Source organism: Bufo gargarizans, chromosome 5, assembly GCF_014858855.1.
Source record: "Bufo gargarizans isolate SCDJY-AF-19 chromosome 5, ASM1485885v1, whole genome shotgun sequence".
Classification (NCBI taxonomy): Eukaryota; Metazoa; Chordata; class Amphibia; order Anura; family Bufonidae; genus Bufo; species Bufo gargarizans.
In genome coordinates this window covers 47,544,269-47,562,811 of record NC_058084.1, presented here as the reverse complement: position 1 = coordinate 47,562,811, position 18,543 = coordinate 47,544,269, and the positions used below count along the sequence as shown (strand labels likewise).

The window sequence follows — 18,543 nt, the reverse complement described above, 5'->3', positions numbered from 1 at the left end:
CGGCTCTCCTGTGTGGTGTAGTATAGAGGATCTGTCGGCTCTCCTGTGTGGTGTAGTATAGAGGATCTGTCGGCTCTCCTGTGTGGTGTAGTATAGAGGATCTGTCGGCTCTCCTGTGTGGTGTAGTATAGAGGATCTGTCAGCTCTCCTGTGTGGTGTAGTATAGAGGATCTGTCGGCTCTCCTGTGGTGTAGTATAGAGGATCTGTCGGCTCTCCTGTGTGGTGTAGTATAGAGGATCTGTCGGCTCTCCTGTGTGGTGTAGTATAGAGGATCTGTCAGCTCTCCTGTGGTGTAGTATAGAGGATCTGTCGGCTCTCCTGTGTGGTGTAGTATAGAGGATCTGTCGGCTCTCCTGTGTGGTGTAGTATAGAGGATCTGTCGGCTCTCCTGTGTGGTGTAGTATAGAGGATCTGTCGGCTCTCCTGTGTGGTGTAGTATAGAGGATCTGTCGGCTCTCCTGTGTGGTGTAGTATAGAGGATCTGTCGGCTCTCCTATGTGGTGCAGTATAGAGGATCTGTTGGCTCTCCTGTGTGGTGTAGTATAGAGGATCTGTCGGCTCTCCTGTGGTGTAGTATAGAGGATCTGTCAGCTCTCCTATGTGGTGTAGTAGAGAGGATCTGTCGGCTCTCCTGTGTGGTGTAGTATAGAGGATCTGTCGGCTCTCCTGTGTGGTGTAGTATAGAGGATCTGTCGGCTCTCCTGTGTGGTGTAGTATAGAGGATCTGTCGGCTCTCCTGTGTGGTGTAGTATAAAGGATCTGTCGGCTCTCCTGTGTGGTGTAGTAGAGAGGATCTGTCAGCTCTCCTGTGTGGTGTAGTATAGAGGATCTGTCGGCTCTCCTGTGGTGTACTATAGAGGATCTGTCGGCTCTCCTGTGGTGTAGTATAGAGGATCTGTCGGCTCTCCTGTGGTGTAGTATAGAGGATCTGTCGGCTCTCCTGTGGTGTAGTATAGAGGATCTGTCGGCTCTCCTGTGGTGTAGTATAGAGGATCTGTCGGCTCTCCTGTGGTGTAGTATAGAGGATCTGTCGGCTCTCCTGTGGTGTAGTATAGAGGATCTGTCGGCTCTCCTGTGGTGTAGTATAGAGGATCTGTCGGCTCTCCTGTGGTGTAGTATAGAGGATCTGTCGGCTCTCCTGTGGTGTAGTATAGAGGATCTGTCGGCTCTCCTGTGGTGTAGTATAGAGGATCTGTCGGCTCTCCTGTGGTGTAGTATAGAGGATCTGTCGGCTCTCCTGTGGTGTAGTATAGAGGATCTGTCGGCTCTCCTGTGGTGTAGTATAGAGGATCTGTCGGCTCTCCTGTGGTGTAGTATAGAGGATCTGTCGGCTCTCCTGTGGTGTAGTATAGAGGATCTGTCGGCTCTCCTGTGTGGTGTAGTATAGAGGATCTGTCGGCTCTCCTGTGTGGTGTAGTATAGAGGATCTGTCGGCTCTCCTGTGGTGTGTAGTAGAGGATCTGTCGGCTCTCCTGTGTGGTGTAGTATAGAGGATCTGTCGGCTCTCCTGTGTGGTGTAGTATAGAGGATCTGTCGGCTCTCCTGTGGTGTAGTATAGAGGATCTGTCGGCTCTCCTGTGGTGTAGTATAGAGGATCTGTCGGCTCTCCTGTGTGGTGTAGTATAGAGGATCTGTCGGCTCTCCTGTGTGGTGTAGTATAGAGGATCTGTCGGCTCTCCTGTGGTGTAGTATAGAGGATCTGTCAGCTCTCCTATGTGGTGCAGTATAGAGGATCTGTCAGCTCTCCTATGTGGTGCAGTATAGAGGATCTGTTGGCTCTCCTATGTGGTGCAGTATAGAGGATCTGTTGGCTCTCCTGTGTGGTGTAGTATAGAGGATCTGTCGGCTCTCCTATGTGGTGTAGTATAGAGGATCTGTCAGCTCTCCTGTGTGGTGTAGTATAGAGGATCTGTCAGCTCTCCTGTGTGGTGTAGTATAGAGAATCTGTCGGCTCTCCTGTGTGGTGCAGTATAGAGGATCTGTCTGCTCTCTTGTGTGGGGTTTAATATAGAGGACCTGTCAGCCATCCTGTGTGGTGTAGTATAGAGGATCTGTCAGCTCTCCTGTGGTGTAGTATAGAGGATCTGTCGGCTCTCCTGTGTGATGTAGTATAGAGGATCTGTCGGCTCTCCTGTGTGATGTAGTATAGAGGATCTGTCGGCTCTCCTGTGTGATGTAGTATAGAGGATCTGTCGGCTATCCTGTGTGGTGTAGTATAGAGGATCTGTCAGCTCTCCTATGTGGTGTAGTATAGAGGATCTGTCGGGTCTCCTGTGTGGTGTAGTATAGAGGATCTGTCAGCTCTCCTGTGTGGTGTAGTATAGAGGATCTGTCAGCTCTCCTGTGGTGTAGTATAGAGGATCTGTCAGCTCTCCTGTGTGGTGTATTATAGAGGATCTGTCAGCTCTCCTATGTGGTGTAGTATAGAGGATCTGTCGGGTCTCCTGTGTGGTGTAGTATAGAGGATCTGTCGGGTCTCCTGTGTGGTGTAGTATAGAGGATCTGTCAGCTCTCCTGTGCGGTGTAGTATAGAGGATCTGTCGGCTCTCCTATGTGGTGTAGTATAGAGGATCTGTCGGCTCTCCTATGTGGTGTAGTATAGAGGATCTGTCGGCTCTCCTATGTGGTGTAGTATAGAGGATCTGTCGGCTCTCCTATGTGGTGTAGTATAGAGGATCTGTCGGCTCTCCTGTGGTGTAGTATAGAGGATCTGTCGTTTCTCCTGTGTGGTGTAGTATAGAGGATCTGTCGTTTCTCCTGTGGTGTAGTATAGGGGATCTATAATAAACGAACAGTGGATTCCGGTATATCTCATATGCACTGCCCACAACTTCCCGGTTTCAATACTTTGATCAATCATCTTTTCCATCATGAGACATCAGAAGCGGCAGTCTGTCTACAGCTATATTCACCAAGAGAACTGTGGACGAACAAGCAGCAGGCTCCATCTGCTTCCCCCCTCCCTCCGGCACCATCTCTCCTTCTCCTTCCCCTCCATTCACACTCCATCTCACATCGCACATCCCCCGCCCCCTCCTTAGGCTCTATCTGCCCTTCTGCCCATCTCCGTCAGGCTTCATTTTTCCTCAATCCTCAGGCTCCATCTTTCATTATTCCCCCTGCCTCAGGCTTCTTCCATTCTTCCACACTCCCTCAGGCTCTACCTTCCCTTCCTTCCCCCCTCCTCAGGCTCCACCTCTCCTTCTTCCTCTTCCCTCAGGGTCCACCTCTTCTTCTTCCCCTTCCCTCAGGCTCCACCTCTTCGTCTTCCCCTTCCCTCAGGCTCCACCTCTTCTTCTTCCTCCCCTTCCCTCAGGCTCCACCTCTTCTTCTTCCCCTTCCCTCAGGCTCCACCTCTTCTTCTTCCCCTTCCCTCAGGCTCCACCTCTTCTTCTTCCCCTTCCCTCAGGCTCCACCTCTTCTTCTTCCCCTTCCCTCAGGCTCCACCTCTTCTTCTTCCCCTTCCCTCAGGCTCCACCTCTTCTTCTTCCCCTTCTCTCAGGCTCCATTTCCTTTTCACCCCCCTTGGCTCTATCCCCCATTCTTATTCTGTCTCTCTCATTCAGCCTCCGTCTCCACTTTTTCCCCCTTCCCTAATGCTCCATCTCCCTCTCTCATAGTCTCTCTGAAGCTCTGCTCTATGTAATATGATCCCTCAGAGAGAAGCTCGACAACTTTCATGTCTCATTGTTAATGTTTTCAGTGAGTGCGGAGTCTCTGAGCACTATGGCCAGGGACAGGCTGCAAAGATTTGTATTAATCTTTTGAATACACTATTGCTATGCTGTAAAATACAAGAGAAAAGAAAGGGGTACTTAGATACTGGTAATCAATCCTCAGGATATGTCATCAATATCAGACTGGTCAGATTCTGACACCATTGCAACTCCAACAATGACCTGCGGGGGGTGCGATGGTGTCGGAATCCCACCGATCTAATATTGGTGACCTATCCTGAGGATAAACCATCAGTATCCCTCAAAACTCCTTTAATGTTGCTATTTAAAAGGAAAAAATGTAATTAATATTGTTGCAAATAATAAAAATCCTGTTAGTATTAGAAAGTACGTATTTCAGTGTCAGCATCCATTAATAGAAATCACATTCATTTTTAATAGAACAATATAATAATCTGTTAAAATTAAAGAAATTGAGAAAAACAAGAGAGGAGGCAGGGATGACTCACAGGAAAGTTACAGAAGGAGACCGTTCAGTGCAGAAGAAGTTGAAGCCACCATCTGCTGAAGGTCGGGTCGGGGCATGGAGTAGACAAACAATGGCGAGATTAATGCAGGCGCAGACGGAGAAATGATTCATCGCATTATCTACGATCCATTTACAACTAAATGTACTCAAAAATAGCAGATAAACCGATGACTAACGAAGCAATATAATCAACACAGGGGTAAAATGGCAGAGATTTGCAGCTCGCTCCCATCTTGAGGCAGTGCCCTGTCATGTACTGTCAGGAATGAGCAGCTCGCTCAATTCATTTCTATGGGACTAATAAAAACAGCCAAGTGTTCTAAGGGCCAGTTCACGTGGAGTTTTTAGCAGTTTCAGCCTCAAAATCAGCTAAAAAAAAAATACCTCAAAACAGCGGCACTTGCATTTTTTTTTTTCCACGTGTAAAAAAGAAGCATCATGCCCTATTTTGTGGCGGAATCTGTGCTGAACGTCCCACTGAAATGGATGGGAAACGTCGAAAACCACTCCATACCTGTCGGTGTGGGGTTTTTTACATGTTGTTGGACCAAATACCAAAAATTGAAAATGCAGTTTTGTAAATCCTTTGGTAAAAAATAAATAAATGCATAAAAAGACACACAAAAAAAACCAATGGAAAAAAAAGCGTAGATTCAGCGCTGAATTTTGTAGGCAATTTTTTTTAAAAATAAGTCACATGAATGTGCCCTTGCGTCGCTATTTTGGAATATGCAGCCACTTCTCTATCTCTGATTGTTCCACATGGGGCCTCTGTTCTCTAGACTAGAGCTGGTCCCTAAGGTGGGAAATGTACCTATAACAGAGAATTTAAAGGGTCACTGTACTTTGGCAAAACTTTTCATATGTCATAGTGACAAAAAGGTTTTGATCAATGGGGGGCCGAGTGATGAGACCCTCACCGATCACTAGGAGGAGGAAAAAGAAGTGTTCACACAGAGTGCATTCCCTCCTCGCTGCAGGAGATGGGCTCATAGACTTTCTACTTAACCAGTCTGCTGCAGCAAGGAGATAGAACGCTCTCCTCGTTTTAGCAATAGGTGGAGGTCTCAGCACTCAGAACCTCACTGACCAAAATCTTTGATATGTTGCTATGGCACGCCAAACATGTGGCTTAACCGCCTCCAGACCGCCTAACGCAGGATCGCGTTGCAGAGGCGGCTCACTCAGGCACAGTCACGCATTGGCGCGTCATCTCGCGAGATTTCCTGTGAACGCGCGCACACAGGAACCGCAGGTAAGCGAGTGGATCTACAGCCTGCCAGCGGCGATCGTTCGCTGGCAGGCTGTAGATGCGATTTTTTTAACCCCTAACAGGTATATTAGACGCTGTTTTGATAACAGCGTCTAACATACCTGCTACCTGGTCCTCTGGTGGTCCCTTTTGCTTGGATCGACCACCAGAGGACACAGGTAGCTCTGTAATAAGTAGCACCAAGCACCACACTACACTACACACCCACCCCCGTCACTTATTAACCCCTGATCACCCCATATAGACTCCCTGATCACCCCCCTGTCATTGATCACCCCCCTGTCATTGATCACCCCCCTGTAAGGCCCCATTTAGACATCCGTATGTGTTTTACGGATCCACGGATTGGATCCGCAAAACACATACGGACGTCTGAATGGAGCCTTACAGGGGGTGATCAATGACAGGGGGGTGATCACCCCATATAGACTCCCTGATCACCCCCCTGTCATTGATCACCCCCCTGTAAGGCTCCATTCAGACATTTTTTTGGCACAAGTTAGCGGAAATGGATATTTTTTTTTCATACAAAGTTTCATATTCCACTAACTTGTGACAAAAAATAAAATCTCACATGAACTCACCATACCCCTCACGGAATCCAAATGCGTAAAATTTTTTAGACATTTATATTCCAGACTTCTTCTCACGCTTTAGGGCCCCTAAAATGCCAGGGCAGTATAAATACCCCACATGTGACCCCATTTCGGAAAGAAGACACCCCAAGGTATTCGCTGAGGGGCATATTGAGTCCATGAAAGATTGAACTTTTTGTCCCAAGTTAGCGGAAAGGGAGACTTTGTGAGAAAAAAAATAAAAAAACATTTCCACTAACTTGTGCCAAAAAAAAAAAACAACTTCTATGAACTCGCCATGCCCCTCACGGAATACCTTGGGGTGTCTTCTTTCCAAAATGGGGTCACATGTGGGGTATTTATACTGCCCTGGCATTTTAGGGGCCCTAAAGTGTGAGAAGAAGTCTGAGATCCAAATGTCTAAAAATGCCCTCCTAAAAGGAATTTGGGCCCCTTTGCGCATCTAGGCTGCAAAAAAGTGTCACACATGTGGTATCGCCGTACTCAGGAGAAGTTGGGCAATGTGTTTTGGGGTGTCTTTTTACATATACCTATGCTGGGTGAGAGAAATATCTCTCTATAATGACAACTTTGTATAAAAAAAATGGGAAAATTTGACTTTTAGAGAGATATTTCTCTCACCCAGCATGGGTATATGTAAAAATACACCCCAAAACACATTGCCCTACTTCTTCCGAGTACGGCGATACCACATGTGTGACACTTTTTTGCAGCCTAGGTGGGCAAAGGGGCCCACATTCTAAAGAGCACCTTTAGGATTTCACAGGGCATTTTTTTTACACATTTTGATTTCAAACTACTTCTCACGCATTAGGGCCCCTAAAATGCCAGGGCAGTATAACTACCCCACAAGTGACCCATTTTGGAAAGAAGACACCCCAAGGTATTCCGTGAGGGGCATGGCGAGTTCCTAGAATATTTTTTTTTTTGTCACAAGTTAGCGGAAAATTATGATTTTTTTTTTTTTTCTTACAAAGTGTCATATTCCACTAACTTGTGACAAAAAATAAAAACTTCCATGAACTCACTATGCCCATCACGAAATACCTTGGGGTGTCTTCTTTCCAAAATGGGGTCACTTGTGGGGTAGTTATACTGCCCTGGCATTTTAGGGACCCTAATGCGTGAGAAGTAGTTTGAAATCAAAATGTGTAAAAAATGGCCTGTGAAATCCTAAAGGTGCTCTTTGGAATGTGGGCCCCTTTGCCCATCTAGGCTGCAAAAAAGTGTCACAAATGTGGTATCGCCGTACTCAGGAGAAGTTGGGCAATACGTTTTGGGGTGTCTTTTTACATATACCCATGCTGGGTGAGAGAAATATCTCTCTAAAAGACAACTTTTCCCATTTTTTTATACAAAGTTGTCATTTGACAGAGATATTTATCTAGATGAAAACAAGCCATTATAACTAATGAAAGGTATTTAGGAATATATTTATAATAAAGTAATATTTAGGTATATTCATTTTCTTAATTCCTGGAGAACCACTTAAAGTCTAAAAAAGTACTGCAGAATCGAAAGTATAAACTGGTTTTCCCACAATAAACATTAATGTTTGGAAGTTCAGGAAGTTAGAACAACACCTATTAAAACATATCACATATACTCTGTATATACATATCTACAGACTGATGCAAAGGTAAGTCCTATAGGTTGCTGAAAGCCCCCCAACCCCCAAGGCTGCCCTTCACTCTCCAGCTTGTTCCTCCTCAGGCACATAATAGTATTTTAGGCATTGAAGCTCCAAACTGAAGGCACTCTTTAGGATTACTCTGTTATGAGCAGAGGCAATTCAATATTTAAGTACCAGAACAAGTCAGCCTTCTAATATACAAACGTTTGTTCCCCCCGACATAACCTACTGAAAGCAAAGGACACAAAAAGTTATCGCTGCAGAATTTACCGTTATTTGGGCTGCACGCTATAGATATCCACTCCAAGGAGACATGGAATCCGCTGCCTTTAATGTCTAGGTCATCTTTTTCAATAGATAATACCAGAACATCGATGAGCTCCCCCTCACCCCGAGCACACAGAATACTGTGAAGAACGATGAACGGGTCCCCCAACTCCAGATTACATTTCAGCTGCAATGAAGATGAAAATAAGTGAGACGCCAGTTATCAATGTGAGCACAAATACAACGTACTGAGCACGTAGAATTCAGAGGGACCATCCCGGAGGCATTCTCACATGGGCTATCTAAGGTGCATGGCAACTATGTGAGGGTTTTTACAAGCCGAATCTTGCTACTGAATCATACAGTATCATTTATATTATTATTATTATATTAAAACTGGGTATAAATGGCAAAACTGCAAGGTCTGTACAGATCAGTGGGTTCTTAGGAAACCTAGGATCCCATCTGTTTCAATGGCCTTTGCTCCATTCCTACCATTACCATAGGCCACATCCACCACAGTCTAGCAACGTGTTGGCCTTATGGATAACAGGGTTCCTCAAGGGGCTCTGTAACTGGTTTGAATTTCCCTGGACTAAAAATGTTTGGGACCCTCTGGTACAGATGATATGACATGTAACAATATATCTTAGTGACTTCCCATAAGTAGTTTTCCATCTGTAAGTCTGTAATTATGTGTAGACTTCTCAAAAGCAGTTGATACTGGACCATACGTAGATTGGGTTACAGTTACCAGTGGGGTACCGCAGGGCTCAGTATTGGGCACTCTTCTTTTAAACTACTTAAGGAGAAGTAGTAATAAAAAATAGAAAATAGAGGGGCACTCCATATAAGGGAACAAAAGACGGTACTATGAATATCACTATTTAATAAAACATCAAATATTCTAAAAAACATCCATAAGATACAACCCTAAAATAAATAAAATGATATAATCAAATTGTGAGAAGGGTCTTGTGTGTAACCCGCTGTAATGGAGATTCAATCAAGTTCCAAATAGTTCATATGCAATGGAAATTTCCCACAATGATCGTCAAGCAAGGCAAATCTCCATGCTCTCAAGGGAAATCCCAGGCACTGCAATCTTGCGACTTCAATGTAATGTTGCTGATAAGGAAAAGTATCCAAATCCAAAGCCCAAATGCAGAGAGACAAGTATAGTGTCCAATTTGGGGAGGACTCTCTGTTCAGATGAATAGAAGTTGGCAACAAAAGTCTCTTACCCCACTCTGTTACTGGACTCAGCGTGATGTATCGAGGACCAGCCGATTACCTACTGCAAACGCGGCGTCCCACGTGGTATGGAGTCTGAACGTGACGTCTCACGTGACTCCTCGGCTGTGGCGGTGATGATGTAATCCGTCTTTCTCAGCGGTGTATTCTCAATACGAGATGGATAATATGGATAAAATCACCCGCCGTTGTTTCTTCCTAGTCACTTATATCTCCTTGAGGGGAACGGCTCACTGTCCCAGCCCAAACGCGTTTCAGGGTATACACCCCTTCCTCAGTGGTGAAGACAGTGAGCACTTTGCAGCATTTTATATCATTCCAGGAGACCAGCTAGAGGTGGAGCTGGTCTAATTGGGACATTGAAGACACCTGGTATGAATTCCATTCAATGCAGTTTCTGAGATTTAGAAGCCTTGTTGAAAAATGATAGCAGCCTATATATCAAAATACTATGGATGTACATCATACACAAAATCAATAATAACATTTTGCACATACTAGAAATCTTGCGTATAATAAAAATGGTGGAACCGCAGGAACAATGCCATATAATGTACTCAGAATGTGTTCCACCATATGCTCATATAAAAATAAAATTCAAAATAGAGTCACCATTATATATTAACAAATATAAACATAAAATTGTTGTATGTGACACCATAACATATAAAGGATGCCATAATCATAAAAATACTAAAAAAACGCACCGAAAACGCACCTGCGGTAAGGTGCGTTTTTGATGCGTTTTTGATGCGATTTCTTCAAAAACACTTAAAAAACGTAAACCACCACCAATAAGGAGGTCCTGAAGCATACAGGGGAATTTTCTGTGTAATAGAGAATAATTATTGCCTGATAGAGTTTCTAAGTTGAAAGTTGAAAGTTTCAACTTAGAAACTCTATCAGGCAATAATTATTCTCTATTACACAGAAAATTCCCCTGTATGCTTCAGGACCTCCTTATTGGTGGTGGTTTACGTTTTTTAAGTGTTTTTGAAGAAATCGCATCAAAAACGCATCAAAAACGCACCTTACCGCAGGTGCGTTTTCGGTGCGTTTTTTTAGTATTTTTATGATTATGGCATCCTTTATATGTTATGGTGTCACATACAACAATTTTATGTTTATATTTGTTAATATATAATGGTGACTCTATTTTGAATTTTATTTTTATATGAGCATATGGTGGAACACATTCTGAGTACATTATATGGCATTGTTCCTGCGGTTCCACCATTTTTATTATACGCAAGATTTCTAGTATGTGCAAAATGTTATTATTGATTTTGTGTATGATGTACATCCATAGTATTTTGATATATAGGCTGCTATCATTTTTCAACAAGGCTTCTAAATCTCAGAAACTGCATTGAATGGAATTCATACCAGGTGTCTTCAATGTCCCAATTAGACCAGCTCCACCTCTAGCTGGTCTCCTGGAATGATATAAAATGCTGCAAAGTGCTCACTGTCTTCACCACTGAGGAAGGGGTGTATACCCTGAAACGCGTTTGGGCTGGGACAGTGAGCCGTTCCCCTCAAGGAGATATAAGTGACTAGGAAGAAACAACGGCGGGTGATTTTATCCATATTATCCATCTCGTATTGAGAATACACCGCTGAGAAAGACGGATTACATCATCACCGCCACAGCCGAGGAGTCACGTGAGACGTCACGTTCAGACTCCATACCACGTGGGACGCCGCGTTTGCAGTAGGTAATCGGCTGGTCCTCGATACATCACGCTGAGTCCAGTAACAGAGTGGGGTAAGAGACTTTTGTTGCCAACTTCTATTCATCTGAACAGAGAGTCCTCCCCAAATTGGACACTATACTTGTCTCTCTGCATTTGGGCTTTGGATTTGGATACTTTTCCTTATCAGCAACATTACATTGAAGTCGCAAGATTGCAGTGCCTGGGATTTCCCTTGAGAGCATGGAGATTTGCCTTGCTTGACGATCATTGTGGGAAATTTCCATTGCATATGAACTATTTGGAACTTGATTGAATCTCCATTACAGCGGGTTACACACAAGACCCTTCTCACAATTTGATTATATCATTTTATTTATTTTAGGGTTGTATCTTATGGATGTTTTTTAGAATATTTGATGTTTTATTAAATAGTGATATTCATAGTACCGTCTTTTGTTCCCTTATATGGAGTGCCCCTCTATTTTCTATTTTTTATTACTAATTCTGTCCTTCATACGGTTCGGGTGGACCGAGAGGTGAGCACCCTTATCCATTTAGTCTTTAGGTGAGCCGCTGATTTCTATTACTACTTAAGGAGAAGGACAATTCGTATGCATTCATTTTTTCATCCCTCTTTCAAGAGCCATAACTTTTTAATTTCCCTGTTGGTACAGCTAAATAGGGGTTGTTTTTTGAGGGATGAATTGTATTTTTTTATTGACACCATTTAATGTTCCATATAATGTACTGAGAAACTGCAATAGAATGTGGAGTAGAAAGAAGAAAAAAAAAAAGGTCCACAATGGATTTAAAATGAAACAAACAAGATGTGCTTTAACTGCAGACTATCAGCTTTAATTTGAGGATATTTACATCCAAATCAGGTGAACGGTGCAGGAATTACAACAGTTTGCATATGTGCCTCCCACTTGTTAAGGGACCAAAAGTAATGGGACAGAATAATAATCATAAATCAAAATTTCACTTTTTGATACTTTGTTGCAAATCCTTTGGAACTGTGTAAACTAATGAGACTGTAGCCATTTTGTTTCCCCTGATGATTGCCCCGAGACAAAACAAGCCATTATAAATAATGATAGGTATATGAGAATATATTTATAATAGTCATATTTAAGTATTTTCATTTTCTTAATTCCCCCAGTCCGCCCCTGTTGATCACTGCATGTAAATGCAGCATTATAGGAGTCTAATTACAATGTACAAATACATGAATGGACAGTGGAGAGATCTTTCTAATTATCTTTTATGGGCAGCACAGTGGCTCAGTGGTTAGCCACCAAGGACAACATCTGCATGGAGTTTGTACGTTCTCCCCATGTTTGTGTGGGTTTCCTCCCACACTCCAAAATCATACCGATAGGGAACTTAGATTGTGAGCCCCATTGGGGACAGCGTGATGCTAATGTCTGTAAAGTGCTGTGGAATATGTCAGCGCTATATAACTGCATAAAATAATTTTTATACCTAGACCTGCAGAACAAGGGGACATCATCTACTTCTAGAGGGAAGAAGGTTTCGCCATCATTACATCAAATCCAGAGAAGTATTCCTCCTAACATGGAGAAATTGGTATCTTCCTCATATGGATTTTTGGCTTCTTCTAGCTATGTCCTACATTGTAAGAATAAACCATGTTCACACATTTACGACTCTAAATCAAGACAGAATCCATTGACGTTCCACTCGTAGTGCAAGTGCAAACAATATTGTATTCCACTTTCAATGTTCTGTAAAAAATCCACACAAGTAATGAACTCGCTAGGGATTTTAAGAGTTTCGGATTATAGGAATACTCACGTCCCATTTTACTGCGGCAGATTGATCATTCTTTGAAATGTGGATGAGATACAAGGTTCCCGTCCCATCGGACAGGGTCACCCAGTTGGGTGATGTGAAGTGCATGGAGGAGCACAGGCGTCCATCACAGGGGTTGAGATCGCTTGGAAATCTGAAGACTTCTATCGGTTTCCCCAATGCTGTATCCTTGAAGAGACACAAGAAGAAGTGGAGTTACTCAATTGTTACAACAAGCATCGGTACAAACAATGGAGAAAACCACAAAAAGCACCAGTAACTGCTAGACTGCACTATCACTTTAATAGAAATGCCACTGGACAAAAAGTTACAATATTTGACTGTTAAAATAAATACAAAATGTCGATTTTCTGAAATGAAAATCTGCAACAGACAGTGTGTGAACACAGCTTGAGTAGCCCTGCATCAACTGAGCGTGATGAGTTCAAGTTTTAAAGCGTCTTTGTCACCAGGATCAACCCTATTAAACCAGACATACTGCCTAATGGGGCTCATCATGCTGATTAAAACAATACCTTTTTTTTGTCTGTATAATAAACAGCTGCAGAGAAATCTGTCATTTTATTCATATGCAAATGAGTAGTTTGAGCACCAATAGACGGGACTGAATCCTTTGAGCACCGCTTTGTAACATCCCCTGTGCTCTGCACACTCCCCCCTTTCCCCTCACCTTGATTGACAGAGCTTGACATGCTGAAGGCAGAGCTGTGTCCTAGCATCTACATATCATATACACTATGTACTATAGCTTCGCCACACTGAGATCTGCTCAGAAAGCTGCTTTATTCACAATCACAATATATGATTATAAAGACACTAATAATGTGTGTTAGCTTATAGCATAGAAAAAACATATCTCTGTGTGGTAATGCTATAGCTTAGTGGTTAAGTGATTGGTTTTGCATGTAGAGATCTCAGGTTTGAATCTTGAGAAAGAGTTCACTTTTTTTTTCCCTTCAGTTATTTATCCCATAAGAAAACTCTATGTCCTTATTGTATTGAGAAAAATGTTTTTCAGAATGCTAATATATATTACTGGTTTCTTTATAATCATATTGTGTCTGTGAATAAACCAGTAATAGGTTTTGATTAAAAAAAAAACAAAAAAAAAAAAAAACACACTACTGTCAATATAGCAAGGCCTTATTATTATTAATCTATATTATAGTATAGTATAACATGGTTTTAAATAAAAGAGAAAAAATAGCAGAAAATAAAAGAAAACATACATCTCTTCTGAGACTTTAACCTGGGATCTCTGCATGCATGGTAGACCACTATACCACCAAGCTATAATCTTTACCACATAGAGACACATGTTTTTTCTATGCTTATATGATAACCTACATTACTGGTGTCTGTATCATATATTCTGCATATGAATAAAGCAGTAATATGTATATTGGCTTTCTGAGCAGATGTCAGTGTGGTGAAGCTATAGTACATAGTGTATATGATATGTAGATGCTAGGACACAGCTCTGCCCTCAGCATGTCTAGCCGTGTCAATCAAGAGGAGGGGGAAGTGTGCAGAACACAGGGGGTATTACAAAGGAGTGCTTAACCCCTTAGGGACCAGCCTGTTTTGGGCCTTACTGACCAAGCGTTTTTCTTCCTTTTTCATCGTCGCATTCCAAGAGCTAGAACTTTTTTATTTTTCCGTCTATATAGCTATATGAGGGCTTGTTTTTTGCGGGACAATTTGTAGTTTTTAATGGTGCCATTTTGGGGTACACATAACTTTCTGATTAACTTTTAGTAACTCTTTCTGGGAGGTAGATGGGAAAAACAGCAATACTGCCACTGGGTTTTCACATGATAAATTTTACATTTTACTACTTTTTGCAATTAAACCCCTTTTTTTAAAACAAAAAATGTTTTTGCATTGCCGCTTCCCAAGACCCATAAAATTTTTACTTTTCTTTCTATGGAGTTGTGTGAGGGCTTGATTTTTGCGGGACGATTTGTATTTTTCATTGGTATCATTTTGAAATAAATGGCGCTTATTGATCGCTTATTACGTTTTTTCGGTGGCAACTAAGCATAAATTAGCAATTCTTATATTTTTTTCACTGTAGGGGATAATTTACATGATATTTAGGTAGTCCGGGTCATTACGTAACATATGGGGAAGATTTTTTTTTGCAATTTTTTTCATTGAAAAGCGTATTTTCAATGGAAAAAAAGCAGTTTTTATGGGATTTTTTTTATTGAATAAATTATTTATATTTTTTTACCACTTAATAGTCCCACAAGGGGACTAGAACAGACAGCTTTTTGATTGCTTTAAAATGCAATGCACTATTCCTATAGTGCATTGCATTTTAATGGCAATGCTATTCTAACATTGACCAGCAGGCTGCACCAGAGAGGCTGGTCTGGCGCCTATACGAGACCCCAGGCAGCCTACACACACACATCAGCACCACGTGATCGCATTTGCGGGGTGCCGATGAGAGACAGAGGGAGTCTGCTCCCTCCGTCAGCACTTTACATGCGGCGGGCGCCATTGCCCGCGGCATGTAAAGTGTTAAGCAGCCCGGATCGGCACTCCTGCCGGTTTGGGCTCTTGAAACAAACTCCTGCCGGTCAGGGCTGTTGAAGCAGGGCCGCGGCTCTCATGTGGGAGCCGGGTACGCACTCCCCGCGCAGCGCTTAGACTGGGCCGCCGTAAAAAAGCGGCGTCCCAGTCTGAGGCCCCTTAGAGACCGCAGTAAAAACACGTATGGGTGGTCACTAAGGGGTTAAAGGATTCAGCCCCGCCTCCTGGTGCTCGAACTTTTCTTTTGAATATGAATAGAAACGCACATTTCTCTGCAGCTATTTATTATACAGACACAAGAAAAGTATAGTTTTAATCTTCATGATGAGCCATACCTGGTTTAATAGGGTTGATCCTGGTGACAGAGCCTCTTTAAACTTTTGAATATAAACATGAATGTTCCAGTTAATGACAGCAAACAGAGATACTGAATATGGTAAGTATTTGAAAACACTTTGCCACCAGAGGTTCCATTCAAAGCCACCCCTGCAGTCTCTGCAAATTTGACGGAAACAACAGCGCTAACTAGCTCTCGACGTCAAAATGACAGAATCCAATCGACCCTATTATAAGGCCTCTTGCACACGAACGTATTTTCATTCCACGTCCGTTCCTTTATTTTGGCGGACCGTATACGGAACCATTCATTTCAATGGGTCCGCAAAAAAAATGGAAGTTACTCTGTGTGCGTTCCGTTTATGTATTTCTGTTCCGCAAAAAAATAGAACATGTCCTATTATTGTCTGGATTACGGACAAGAATAGTTCTGTTCTATTAGGGGCCAGCTGTTTCGTTCCGCAAAATACGGAATGCACACTGACGTCATCCGTATTTTTTGCAGATCCGCAAGAGGCGTAAGTCAGTGGGGTCCAAAAGGCGGTGATGGTATCTGTTGAGCGACTGATCCCGCAGGGCATTTTGGCTTTCGATCAGATTGCCCCTCCCCCAATGGTCCTAAGAATGAGCGGCCCTCAAGTCTTCTTTCTTGGCACCACAAAAGTGAATGGGGCAATGGACCAATTTAACAACTATACTACTATACAGGTGAACTCGAAAAATTTGAATATCGTGTAAAATTCTTTTATTTCAGTAATGCAACTTAAAAGGTGAAACTAACATATGAGACTCATTACAGGCAAAGCGAGATATTTCAAGCCTTTATTTGTTATAATTTGGATGATTACAGCTTACAGCTTATGAAAACCCCAAAGTCTCAATTTTGAGGTCCCCTTTGCTCAGGGGGTATGGATTATTAGATGACTAGAGTGTGACACTTTGAGCCCAGAATATTGAATCTTTTCACAAAGTTCTAATTTTAAGCTGCATTACTGAAATAAATGAACTTTCGCACGATATTCTAATTTTTCGAGTTTCACCTGTAAATAGGTGATAAATCATTTTTAAGGGGTAACCCCTTTTAAGGGGTTTTCTGGGGGAACTTTTTTTTTAATAAAGGTCAGGGTCAGTAAAAATAAAATAAAAAATATAATAATAATAAAAAATAAATATATAAAACTTTTTCCCCCTGCTCTTGGTGACTAGTATTTGAGTACACATGACAGATGCTGTACTGCTCAGACATATACTACGCACTATAGTGTGTTAAAGGGGTTTTCTGAGGAAGTCAATTATAAAAAAAGATAAAAAAATAAAATAATGAGATGGGTTAAAAAATAACAAAAAACTAATCACTAAGCACCCATGGGGAAATTCCTCAAAAAACTCGTAACTAATTCATGTCCGAAATTGACATGCTGTAAACCTAAAACCAGCACAGCACACCATTTTCTGCATGGATGAGCTGAAGATTTTCCACTTGCAAATCCGGATGGAAATTTTGTTGTGTTGGACAAGTCCTGAGAGTCACCAAAAACGTGACACTTGTCACAAAAAAAATAATTCAGGATAAGATTGGCAAGGCAAATGGAGAAAGGGAAAGAACAGGCAAGATTATAATGTACTGTGTGTGCTGCAGTCAGTGCTGCATGTGCTTAAAGGGGTATTCCTATTTCAGATAATTTGGATATATCGCTAGGATATGCCTCATTGTCAGACTGGCACGGGTGCTACCTCTAGGACCCGCATCTATCTGGTAAACAGAGCCTGGAAAGTCACGTGGAGTGCACCGCGCATGCGCTGCAGAGCGCGGTGCACTCCGTGACTTTGAAGACTCAGTTTACGAGATAGGTGCGGGTCCCAACTCAACACCTATCAAACAATGGAGGCATATCCTATCGATATGCCCCCATTATCTGAGATGGGAATACCCCTTTAATTCAGGGATATTCTAATCATTTGCTGGGAGATAGCTGTCAGTCATGGAGAAGAGCCGCCCACTGGACTCCCAGGCATAGAAATGAATAATATACAAGTTATACTAAATCTATTCCCACCAAACTGTATATCAATCTGCTCAGCTCTTCCTGCTCTATAACCAGCTGCCTGCCGACTGCGCTGCATTTCAATTTGTCAGGTTCCCTTTAACGCCTGTATTATGGGACTGCACATAAGACACTAGATTTAGTCTTGATAAAACTGCTTTAAAGGGGTTGTCCTGGTTCAGAGCTGAACCCGGATATACCTCCATTTTCACCCCGGCAGCCCCCCTGACTTGAGCATCGAGCAGTTCATGCTCCGATGCTCTCCTTTGGCCTGCGCTAAATCGAGCAGGGCAAAGGCATTTTTTGGAGATCCGGTGACGTACCAGGGCTCTCCATGGGGCTGCCAGGAAGCCCGGTGACGTCACTGGCACTGATGGGCGGGATTTAGCGCTGCCCTAGCCACGTCACCGAACACACTGCAGGGCGGAAGAGACCTTGCGATTTAGCACAGGGCAAGGGAACGCATCGGAGCATAAGATGCTCCGATCCTAGCCTAAGGGGCGCTGCCTGGATGAAAATAAGGATATATCCGGGTTCAGCTCTGAACCCGGACAACCCCTTTAAGCTACAGATCAGATAAACTGTCTTCGAGACATGAGCAAATCAATAAGTCAGTGCACAGAGATCACAGAAGGATCATTACATAATATGTATAGTAATAACTTCCAGAGACTTCATTTCCCAGGGACATGGACAAGAAGCAGCTGTCACCAGAGGCGGACTGTAACCTCTTCTGCCACTCCGTCATCCTTGAAATGGAAACAGACAGTTTCAGGACAATCCTTTCTGAAAATGCAATCATACATGTTGTAATTTAATAAATTATCTTTAGGGTGGAATCTGTAGCATCATTTACCG

At 42.7% G+C, this 18,543-nt stretch overlaps 1 protein-coding gene across 1 annotated transcript in view; it reads right to left on the bottom strand.

The window, feature by feature from the left end:
• NUDCD1 (NudC domain containing 1) overlaps positions 1–18,543 on the bottom strand; it is a 152,963-nt gene that overhangs the window by 85,163 nt on the left and 49,257 nt on the right. The window contains exons 3-4 of the mRNA XM_044295156.1: positions 12,746–12,931; positions 7,980–8,163 (exon numbers count right to left, since the gene is read on the bottom strand). Coding sequence (XP_044151091.1) covers positions 7,980–8,163; positions 12,746–12,931 — 370 coding nt within the window. The remainder of the gene's footprint in view (positions 1–7,979; positions 8,164–12,745; positions 12,932–18,543) is intronic.